The 12,584-nt window shown below is 35.5% G+C and overlaps 1 protein-coding gene across 1 annotated transcript; it reads right to left on the bottom strand.

The window, feature by feature from the left end:
• Positions 1 to 7,733: 7,733 nt before the first annotated feature.
• LOC137708891 (auxin transporter-like protein 3) lies at positions 7,734 to 12,263 on the bottom strand. Its single transcript, XM_068448056.2, has 8 exons — positions 11,944 to 12,263; positions 11,596 to 11,781; positions 11,259 to 11,371; positions 10,993 to 11,176; positions 10,770 to 10,867; positions 9,170 to 9,377; positions 8,819 to 9,076; positions 7,734 to 8,203 (listed from the first exon to the last, which is right to left on the bottom strand). Exons 1-8 carry the CDS (start codon positions 12,100 to 12,102, stop codon positions 8,009 to 8,011), a joined length of 1,401 nt encoding a protein of 466 aa, XP_068304157.2. The 5' UTR covers positions 12,103 to 12,263; the 3' UTR covers positions 7,734 to 8,008.
• Between the last annotated feature and the right edge of the window lie 321 nt (positions 12,264 to 12,584).

Here is a 12,584-nt window from a genome sequence, read left to right as displayed (position 1 = left end):
TGCACAACTGAGATATCGAAGCTAAGTTTCACAAAACCTGCTTCGGATGGGACCACCAGATAGGAGAAGTCAGGGAGGGCTTACTACCATTGCAAACCCCAGGCATTGCTCCATTGGCATCAATGAAATCCCTCCCAAAATTGAGGGCAGCCTTAACGATCCATGTAGGATTTGGAATTTTATTTTGGAAAATCACCAAATTTCTCTCTTTCCAAATCTGCCAACAGGTTAGTAAAAGTTTATTGAGATCACACATACATGCATCATTCTTATCAGTTAATTCATTGAGCCAATCATCGAAAGGAAAAGACTGATTTAGTCTTATGTTATTAGATATAGTTTGACAATTCCCCACTAGTTGTGCGAATCTACAAATTAAAAACAAGTGAGATTTGTTCTCATCCTCTAAATTACACAAAGGACAGGTGGACAGGATGTTATTAATGTATCTGGATAATTTGTCTCTTGTATTTAGTCTTCCAATTATGAGAAGTCAACTAAAAATTTTGACCTTATGGGGAAGCTTAAGCTTCCACATTTTCTTAAGAAGGTCACTTGAAATAACATTATTACTATCACTATTTTGTATCCAAGTTCCTGACTTAACTAAAAACTTACCATTTGCATTAGATCCCCAGCAATAACTACCACATTGGGGGAGTTAAGGGGAGGGGGATACTACGAATGCTATTCACAGTATCTTTATCAACCAGTAACCGCAAGTGATCTCTATCCCAATGTCCATTATTAATGAATTGACTCACCTTTAGGTTCAGATCAATATCATTAGCCTGATTTGAAGGAACAAGGTTGGAAATAGGGAAAGGAAAAACGCAGTTATGGGTCTAGAAGAGGATGTTCTCCCCATTTCCCCCAATCCACCTCATCCCCTTTTCAATAATATTTCTCGACTTAAGGATGCCTTTCCAGGCACAAGAGTGGTTTTGTCTAATTTTAGTATTAAGGAAATCCTTGTTCTTCAAGTATTTATTCTTAATAATCTGAACAAACCAATTTTGGTTATCTGTTAAAACTCTCCAACCGAGTTTTGCTAAACAAGCATTATTAAAAGTGATCATTTTTCCTAAAACCCAGACTCCCATTTTCCTTCAAGCTGCAAACTCTATCCCAAGCCACAGGGACAAGTTTGCAATCTTTACCCCAAAAAAACTTCCTACTTTCTCTATCTATAGTTTTTGTGATTTTCTCAGGGCACTTAAAACAAGACATAGTATGATTGGGAATGCCTAAGAGGTTGGCCTTAATGAGAGTTAGTCTTCCCGCTTTGGAGAGAGTATTTGCCTTCCAACCAGCAAGTTTGTTCTTAATCTTGATAATTGGCTCCTTTGTATTAACTTGATCCTTCTAGAAAATAATATTGTGAATGCCTAAATATCTACCAATGGTGGTTTTATGCTGGATAGTAAGAATATTAACAATTTCACTTCTAACATGGTGATTGGTGTTATTTGAAAAATAAAAAGACAACTTATGATAGTTGATCTTTTGACCAGAAGGTTGAGCGAAGTTATCTAGAACCTTAGCAATATTCCTGGCTGCAGTTCCAGTAGCCTTAGCAAAAATCAGACAATCATCCGCATACATCATATTAGCAATTCTAAAGCCCTTAGGTGCAGTCAACATACCAACATTGCCTTTGGAAGATTCTCCCAACTTATTCAAGTTTCTAATTAAGGGTTCCATACAAAAGATAAAAATATAAGGTGAAGAGGGTCTCCTTGCCTAATACCTCTAGAAGGACAGAAATAACCATGGATTTTGTCATTAATAAGGATAGAAAAAGAAGTTGAACTAATGCACTCCATGATAAGCTTAATCCAGTGATTATTAAAGCCAAATTTAGCTAGCACACCCTTAATATAATCCGAATTGAGGAAATCATAAGCTTCAAGCTTAATGACCATAGCACCCTTTCTACCTTTTTTTTACTCTTAAAAGAGGCAAAAAGTTCATGTGCAATGAGGATGTTATCCTGAATGGATCTACCAGGGGCAAAAGCTCCCTAGTTCTTGGATATGCAATCATTTAACAAAGGCTTAATTCTACTCACCAGAATTTTAGTAATGATCTTATAATTACAAAGGCTATTCGGTCTAAAGTTAGATACTAACTCGGGATTTTCCACCTTTGGAATGAGAGCAATATTAGTGTGGTTTATCAATCTGAGGCTCAAGCCACTATTGAAAAAAAATCTTTAACTAAATTAACCAATGAGGGACCAACAATCTCCCAACAGTTTTGATACAAGGAAGCATGAATACCATCTGGTTCAGGTGCTTTCAAAGCACCAATGCTTTTAACAGCTTCATACACCTCACTACCAAGGATAGGCCTATTTAAGTTACCATTTTGCTCATCACTAATACAAGGATCAATAATGTTAATGAAATATTCCAGAGCTCCTTGAGCAGGTCTGAAATAAGCAGAGAACCTAGCTTTAAAATCCTGAACAAAAACTCTCTCCAAACCTTCGCCTTTCCACCACCAATTACCTTGGTTATCTTTTATTTTATTAATTTGATTTCTTCTCCTTCTTATGTTGGCCACCGTTTGGAAATATCTAGTGTTCTTATCTCCAAGTTACAACCAGTTAGTTCTAGCCTTCTAGGCCCAGAACAATTCCTCACTCTTTAACACATCACTCAGCTGATTTTCACTTTCAATCGCTCTATTAAGGAGGTTACTAGGATCAGAAACAATCATAATCTCCTATTGAATTTTGTACAGGTCCCAAAGAAGGCTTTTATTCTTCTTCTTTTTTTCAAATAAATACCCGAAAACTTCTTTTTTCCAATTTCTAACCAGAAACTTAAAAGTCCTAGGTATCCCCTAACCTTTTCACAAGCACTACCAAAAATATTATGCTCCCAAGCTTTTCCAACAACAATCCCGAGTGGGAAAGGCACATAGCTTCAAATTTAAAAGAGCTCCCACCCAGATTATTCTCACTTCTATAGCTACTAGTCTCAAGCAAAATCGGGCTATGATCAGACCCAAATATAGGGTAGTTATGAAGAGTAGCATTAGGAAAAGAGTTAAACCAGTTCATGTTAGCAATGGCCCTATCTATTCTTTCGAAAATAATGGTATTATCCTTATGTCCATTACACTAGGTGAACGATACACCAGTGGTAGAAATAGCAATTAAATTTCCTTCATTAAGGAAGTTATTAAAGTTGATCATGTGAATATTTACATTTCTGTCGCCTCCAACTTATTCTTCCATATTAACAATGTTGTTAAAATCACCTAGAAGCATCCAAGATTGGTTGAAATTATTACTTGGAACCAGAGAAAGAATTTCGTTCCACAACTAGGGTTAGAGACACTTTTGGGGGTAAGCATACATACAGGTAAGAAGAAATTGCCTATCCAAACACTTTTCAGTAACTTCACAATGAATAAATCTAGAATTATGAGCAAGCACAACTAGATAATATTTAAATCATTCCAACACAAATAAAGGCCTCCAGCCCTGCCAACCCTCTTAGCAAAAAACATTTTAGTGAACCTCTTAGAGAACACAGAACAAAGACCACTATCAAGGTCAGACCTCAGTTCAACAATACAAAAACCATCTAAAGCATTTAAACAACAAAAGAAATTAAATTGATTGGCAAAATCAGGTCTGCCCCAGCCCCTGCGGTTCCAAAGCAACAACTTCATTAGTCAACATCTTCCAGATTGTAGCTTGGTCCCATTCCTCCTTTAGCCTTACTTCTTATCCTCTTCCTATTACCCCCAACTTGCACTTGTTCAAACTCTCCATCCTCGGTTTCCATAAACACTTCATCCCCAGCTTCAAGGTCTGTAATCTCCTTCGCACTCTTCCCCTATCATTCACAAGCTCTACTGCACCGCTCTTCCCACCACTAGCCCCAGAAACAGAGCCCCCATCAACCATAGGGCACCACTTAGACACCAAATCCGCCCTCGAAACCCAAGTTCTAATCCCTCTAACTACATTATCATAACTTCTACCATCTCTACGAACAGAACCTCTCCCCCCTACTGTTATTCTTAGTCCACCTCACAGGCACTTGAGTCCACCTCTCATCCTCCACATGCTGCTCCTGAACGTTGTCCCCACGAACCTGAACATCCCCATCCACAGAGCTGAATTCATCAACCAGAGTGGGCTGATGGAACAAAAGCATAACCCCATCTTGTAACTCGTTTTTGGTCTCCTCACTAACTGGGAAATCAGCTGGGCAAATCACAAGTTCATCCTCAAATATCCTATCCACTAGTAGACAACCAGAATCATCTTAAGTGGTAGCCTAAGGTCTACTTCCAGTAAGACTCTCACAAAAAGGCCATTTAGACCAGACAAGGTGGTCTCATATGCTCGAATAAAATTTCCCACAGGCTGAGTAATTACTTTTAGAATCTCAGCATCCCTATATTGTACTGGTACCTTTGGAATCCTTAACCAAACTCTCAGGTTGGAAATAAAGTCCATGTCCCGAAAATGGACATTCCATCTTTCCATATGAAAAATTTTCCCTCTTACATATCAGGGCCTATTATCCAAAGAAAACTCCTCCTCATCAATAAACTCAATGGCATACCACCTATGACCAAAGTGATCAAGATAAATTGGATTCTTAACTTTATCCCCCCAAGTTAGACCAAGCTTCCATTTAATGGTCCTTGCATCAAGCTGTTTTCCCACAAGCTTGCCCATAAGGACTCTACTATCCATGTACTCGACATTAAGGTTGGAATAAAGATTGGTAAAGACTCTGGTAACGCCACTTTCTAGTGTAAAGGTACTGAAAGCACCTTTCACCACCACCGGGGGTTGTCCAGGCAAAGGGTTGACAAACTTATTAGCCCAAGAAAGAATTCTGGGGTTAGTGGGAATACAAGCTTGCCTAGAGGAGGAGACTTCGAGTTGGGAAATGACCATCATGGTTGAAAGAAGAAGGTACAAGCAAAGAGTAATAAGAGTTAGGATGGAAGTAACACCCAACTCCAAACCCCTATAAATACTAGCGCAAAAGTAACACCAAACACTTAACGGTTGAAGATCAATAGTCATACACAAGTAAAATCTAATAATGAGCTGAATACTAAAAGAGCCAATCCAAGCAACAAAGTAAGCATGCTCAGCCTCGAGACTCATAAAGGCAAACCAATTAAACACGTAAAACCTAATAATTAACTGCTCGAAAACATAATTTGAGCTAGAAATCGAAAAACCAGACAAACAATAGCAACTCCTTAGCTTCCTTCTATCACCATAATTAACAATGCAGTAGTAAGCCTAATAAGAAATGAAACTTACCTTGCACAACCCTCTTGGGAAAACACTCACCTTGCAACAGCCATCGAGCGTTGGCTTCATCGGCCAAGATTATTTTCTTGGGAGAGTCCTCGGCTTCTGCATATCCCCAACTTCCTTGCACACTCTGAATAGCAAAACATCCAATATACGGTAGCAAACAACAGCTCGCGTCACCCCCCAACTCACCCACCTTGGGTAAATCCCCCGTCTCTTTATCTTCTCATTGTGGATTAGCTCTTCACACTCACCTCTCCTAACATAATGATTATAAAAAAAACCTTCCGAGACACTACCTCATTAAGACAAACAACATCATGAACCTTATTGGAAAGAAAAAACACTAGTTTCTCTTGAAAATCTACCTTAATTGAAATTTCCCTCCCCTCCTTTATCCAACTAGTTAGCCAATTAATTACAACCCAGCTGAAATTTGCAAAACAAATCCAATTATCCAAGTGGATTAATTGTACCAGAGTGGACCCTAACCCTAGAAATTTCCCCCTTGTTCCCCTCTTGACTCTCATCCCGTCTCCCACTAGGTTTTTTTCAAGAGATTTTCTGTTACGTCACGGTCACCGCATGTTTTACCCTAAAATATTATAAATCAGATTAATCAATTATAAGTGCTATGATTTTAATTTAAACATCATATAACAGTGTTACAATTACATATAAAACTTCTCGACCATGCTATGGATAGATTGTTTGTAATATGTACTCAAATGGGTCTACAGGGCCTACAAAATTTTCTTGAATTGGTTGGTCGAGACTCAAAAAACCAACTTGACCAATGTGTTTTGATGGGCTAATTAGATTCTTTTTTAGTCTTGGTATGAACATGTGATTCGGGCTTGGTCGGCAAACTATTTTTAATCCTCCTCTCTCTTTCACATGTGTCATGCCAATAATTTAAGTTCAACTGGTCTAGTTCTGCCAAGTACTAGATGATTGAAGTTCTCAAACTTATTTTGCTTGTCGTTTAAGGCGTGTACAAATGCATATTTGGGGGTAAGGAACGTACATAAAGAACACATCAAATCAAGAGTTGTGTTACTTGCATGTGAGCATCTATTAATCATGGACGAGCTGTGATACTTAGACCTGGTTTGGTACTGGTTTGGTAAACACTCAGCTTCAGGTTTTTTTCACAGTTTTAGATGAAAAAAAGCCAAAAACAAGAAGCTGCAAAACCTAGCTTTGAAAAACCGGCTTTTTTTCACATCTGTTTTACATAAAAGTTTACCAAACACTCTAATACTGCTTTTTTTTTTTTCAAAAGCACTTTTACAAAAAAGTTTACCAAACACTCTGATGCTTTATTTCACAGCTGCTTATTCTCACAGCACAGCAGAATCAGCTTTTTTTCAAAGCATAGCAATACCAAACCAGCCCTTACTTTTATTAACGGTTGATATTCATATGCACATGTAAACGAATTTTTAATAGCAATTTTCTTTAATTATAATTGATACGAGAAAATACCATAAACTTTTAACTTTTGCAGCAGCATGCTACTGTTTCTCACGCAATGCAAAGTCCAAGAGAATCCTCGCTGGATTCTCTTTGTGAGGATTCTGAAGATCCTCTAATCACATATGTTCATCGTATATCGTATGAATAAAAATCATTATAAATTTTTTTATTTAAAATTAAATATAATGAGTATCTGGCAAAAACTAACAGCATGATATAAAATGAATAAATGTGATTGGAGAATTCTCAGGATCCTCATAAAAGGATCCGACGAGGATCCTCTCTCATGCAAAGTCCAAGAGTTGTACCTTATTGCTGACACATGGGGCCTTCTAAGCACCCAATCAACACACAGCTAGCTATCTCGCCTATTGAGGTTGATGTGGCCGGCATCCATGCCAAAAATCTAAGTCTTTCTAACTATCTATATATATATATATATATATAGATACATACATACATACATATATATAGATATATATATATATATATATATCTATATATGTATGTATCTATATATATGTTCTTCAAGGGTTGAAAGTTGCGGATGTGGTGCTACATAGTTGAAGGCAAAGCGTATACTTGGTATGAACTTATTGCAAAATATTCAAGTTATGACCACGTAAGATGTGATTTATGACTTAATAACAAGTCCAATTACAATATTCATTCTCATATACAAAATCTAATCATTCATTTTTCAAATCACTTAGTGCTATGTGCTGCAAAAGAAAATTGACTTAATAAAGTTTTGTTAAAAATGATGTACAATAATAACATTTCATGGAAGAATGATTACTTCAACTATCGGCAAAAAGCAAAGTATTACAATCATTCCTAGAGAATTTAAACCTTAATTAAGTAGATATAGAGATATGTCAATTGGATTATAGAACTATAATTGATAAATTAGGTCCCGGCCACAAGAGAAAAATCAGGGGGGTTTGCATTTGTTAATTAAAAGAAGATTAATTAATCAACACATAAGGGTACAACTGTAGGGTCCGTATAAGGGTGGCCATGATAATTGCCATCACACCTTTTCTGAAAAAGCCATCAACAATAGGTCTTACAAAATAGCTAAAATATATAAAAATAATAATAATACAAATCAAGTAAGGAAAAAAAGAAAGAAAAGAAAGGGTTGCAAATGCCAATCTCTTTACACACACTTACATATGTATCTTAAAATTGTTAAAAACTTTTGGAAGGGGAATCTACTACTCAAGTTTTGTGAGGGGGGCATTGGTAGCACTTTGTGAATAGACCAAATGTATTAACTTGGTTTATGAAGTTGAGCATGCTTGCCCATCCTCCAAACCCAAATCCCACTATCAAAACCCATACCACCACAAAGATGTTCATGGTGTATGATCCTGCCCAGCCTCCTAAGAATGATGGTGGTTTCTCCACAGCATTCTGCATATGTGCCATAAAAAACAACAACTAGTCAATATACCTGCACTCATATGTCCGTTCATATCTTCTTAACACGGTTTGATAAGTTATGTTATCAAACTGTCAGTTCAAACCATGAATTGTATATCATATGCCAATTAATATTTTCATTTAACGAAATGAAAAACAACAATGAATATATCAAATTATCAAACAAAAGTACTTACTAATTTGATTATTCTTTTTTCTTTTTTTTTTTTTTGATGCAAATGTACGGTATTCATTAAACAAATTAGAATACGTAACTCATATTCTTTGAATGGTCTAAATTTACAATTACATGTTTGATACATGGTATGAGAACGTTACTCTGCTTAGCAATTATTCAAACTTATATTTCTATATATAGCAACATAAAGGATTAGTATGTCATGTCAGTCAATTATCAATCTAAATTATGAATTAAGTATGTTCTTATATGAATATACAGTAAAAAATGATAGTTTAATAACATAACATGTATGATATATTTCAGATATATTTGAGCATTATCGTTAGCAATGATTATGTAAGATATATTCGACCATTATCCTTAGCAATGATTCGACCCCATGCAAAGAGAAAAGGAAGACTAACCTCTCTAGCAGATGCAGAAGCAAAGGTGACCATGTGAGCTAAAGCAGGAATTATGTAGACAGTAAAGCTGACAAGAAGAGATCCAACAGTTGAGTTGATGGGCCCAAAGAATGGGAATATGATGGCAAGGAACCATATCGGGATCACCACTGGGAGCCTCGCCAGTGCCCTCTTCACCATGCTCTTGGTCTCATGCATTTGAATGAATTTCTCCCACACAAAGTACAAGGGAGTGCAAGCAAATCCAAATGTGATAAACTGCATGCACAAATTAATCCAATTATATATGTAATTCAACAATTAATATTTAGAAATAATAGATGTGATTAAGAAACCGCGTTAATTAATTACCTGATGAATGAGCATTAGGACTACTGCAGTGTCTCTAAACCTAGTCTTTGGAAGCATGGCTAGGGCATTGGAATGAGTCAAGAGATTGTCCCCGAAAGCCCAGTAGACAGCAGACGCAGATGGTAGGGTTAAGGTCAGCACATACAGTGTTGCCATCAAGTATATTAACTTGAACTTCTGTGGCTTCCACATTGCATGCATAATTTCCCTATATATGTACCACACCACATTAATTAATCCTTGTTAATCAAATTAATTAATTAAAACCCAGGTTATTATCATTACTGCTTATTTATTCATTATAATTACTGAAAATGTGACTTTACCCCTTCAAACTCAATTTTTTTTTACATAAAACCCACAATAACATATTTTTCTAATAAAAACTCAATGACTAGGCTCCACCTAAGCAAATTACCTAATCGAGATTGTGCGTCATATTTAATATTATTTGGATTCCCCAAATTACCCTTAGTTAAGTCATTATAGCAGTTTATGTTGATATCAAAATTAAAATGGAAAGCTTTTTTAATGTTCTTGTAACGTGTGTACTGGCTTTGAAATTTTAGTTGACGTAGGAATAAAAATTCAAAACTTTTTGAATTCAACAATAAATTTTCAGATTAATGTACCCTATTGCGATTTAATAAAAACCATGCTTTTGTTTTCTTTAAAACAAAAGGGGTAAAAAATGATGTGTCTAGTATGTTTTGTTTTATTTTTCGAACATCAATGTACCTATTTTTTTTGTTTTGAAAAGATTAGTGTACCTACTTAGTACTAATAGTTTTGGTCATTTTGAAAAATAATGCACCTGTTATTAAATTTTTGAATCTGGAAAATATAGGTAAATTAATTTATGTAGGTAAATTAGTATAAGATTTCATACATGTTTATCATGGATCCTGAGCCTCTATTAGGTGGCATATTGTTAATATTTCTCGTATAAAATATATTTATCATTTAAATTAGTGTATCTACAAAATATAGGTAAATTAATTTGTATAGGTAAATTAGTATAATATTTCATACATGTTTGTCATGCATCCCAAGCCTCTATTTGTAGGCATATTATTGGTATTTCTCATATAAATATACTTATTAGGCAAACTATTGATGTTTCTCGTATAAAATATATTTTATTATTTACATTAGTGAATCTACAAAATATAGGTAAATTAGTATAATATTTCATACATGTTTATCATGCATTCTGAGCCTCTATTAGTAGGCATATTATCGATATTTCTCGTATAAATACACTTATTAGGCATACTATTGATATTTCTTAGATAAATAAACTTATTATTTAATCAACAAAATATAGGTAAATTTGTTGGTATAATATATTAACAGTATAGGAGCTTGTTGCTCATCATAATTAGGGTGAGTTATGATAACCTTTATTGACTTAATTAGGGAGTTGTGGCATAAGTTGTAAATATGTTGTAACAATAGGTCACTTTTTTGCTTACATGTCAGTTTGTTTGAAAATTGGGTTTTATTTAGAGATTTAAATTTATATGGGTTTTTGTTTATGAAATGTAATTTGTCAGGGCTTATATCTAAAGAACCCTTATAATTATTTACAAATGCTCACACTGTAACAGCATGTCCACCAAATGTGTAGAGAATGTTGGTAGCCCCAGTGAAGTAGAGAACCATTGTGCTTGGACCAGAGTGCTTCACTCCCTCAACCTTTGTGGACACATAGAAATTAATTATAATTAGGGTTGACTGCAAAAAGAACTTCTAAGATTTTTGCTGATTTAAATTAATTATATAATGAATTCATACTGTATATATTTATATAATTAAAATACCTGCCCATGGATAAGCGAAGCGATGGTGAGATACCAAGCAGTGTAAGTAGTCATAATAAGGCCCAAAAATGACCAAATTCTGTAATTATGGAATGAGGGGATGAAGACAGTTGTAGCACAGCAAGCTCCAAAGATGTAAGTCCAAGTTCTCTTGTCGAGATTGTCGTTTATGTAGTAGATGTTACTGGGATTAAAACAAAAGCATCAGACAAACCAATACCAACTTTTATGTAATTCATAATATCTATATAGTTATGAATACTTACCTTGCACAGGCAATTAACTGAATTACAGATCCAAAGAGAAGAAAAGTGCAGTTGAAAAAGAGGCCTACATTCCTCCAATGTTTTCCCAAGAGCCCATCAAGAACTTCAAACCACTGCAAATTAATTACCAATCAGTATTGACGTTTTGCGTTGGAAGTATTTTTCTTTGAAATCTGAAGTGGAATGTTATCAAGGGCTTACACATGAATCCCGAATTGAAATTATGTGATATTAAAGAAAATGGATTATGAACATTAACTGTACAACAAAACCCTCAACATTTCATGGCAGCAAGATTGATAGGATAGAGAATAAAAAAATTATAGATTATACATACCTGAATTACATGGTTCCTAAAATCCACCTTTTCTCTCTCCTTTCTAGTTCTGTACTCGACATATAGTAAACTGATGAGGTAAGCAGTCCAGCTTCCCATCAATCCATAAAAAAGCTGAAATAGTATTCCAGATAACAAACCCAGTTGGGAAAATGAGTATGGCAGTGTGAGAAGCACTTGAGCAACCTGCAATATATATTAAATATTAATTCCATTAAAACCAAATGAAGATAATTAGCTACATACATCAAGTTGCATAGTTACATTAATACAATGATATATATATATATATATATATGTGTGTGTGTGTGTGTGTATTTTTGTAATTAAGATTAGATTTGTGCGTGCCTGGTTAGAAGCGCAGCTAAACCATGCATCATATGCTGAGCCACCATGCCAAAGAAATGTTGATAGCTTGCTCTTAGAACTTGTCTGGGCATCACTCTCTTCCCTTTCCATTTCGACGTAGTTTCCAGCTATAACAGTCTCAACCTTCTCGGAAGCCATTGTTATAGTTTTGGTGGTGTTGGTGTGGGAGGAAGAAGCAATGGATGAGTGGAAGAGTAGTCTAAAAATAAATAGAGGGAGTCCTTTTCACTCTTTCCACTCTCCTTAAGCTTTAGCTTACAACACCCTTTGCTTTTTGTAGATGTAAATTTGTGATCAATAATTGAGTCACCCAAGTGGAGATAGCTAGATCATCCCCCTAAGTGACACACTCCGACCCGGATTGTCTTCTAAGACTCCGAATCAAGCTATGCTGGCCGACACCTGGAAGGTAACGAAGCCATAAATATGTGATAATGTGTAAACTATGAATAAATTTAAACCTAAAAATGCCTCAATGTCCCATCTTTCTTTAACAACTTTTTAGCCCTCACAGCAGAAATAACGCCATGCCTCACCCCACTCTGCTTGCCCACAAATGTAACTTTAGACAATCCAGGACGATGGAAAGTAACTGTTCTCCCGCAGCAATCTACATTGGC

The sequence above is a fragment of the Pyrus communis genome, chromosome 15 (genome assembly GCF_041283825.1).
Source record: "Pyrus communis isolate YQ-2024b chromosome 15, ASM4128382v1, whole genome shotgun sequence".
Classification (NCBI taxonomy): Eukaryota; Viridiplantae; Streptophyta; class Magnoliopsida; order Rosales; family Rosaceae; genus Pyrus; species Pyrus communis.
Note: the sequence above shows the minus strand (reverse complement) of the source record. Positions and strands in the feature narration are given on the sequence as shown.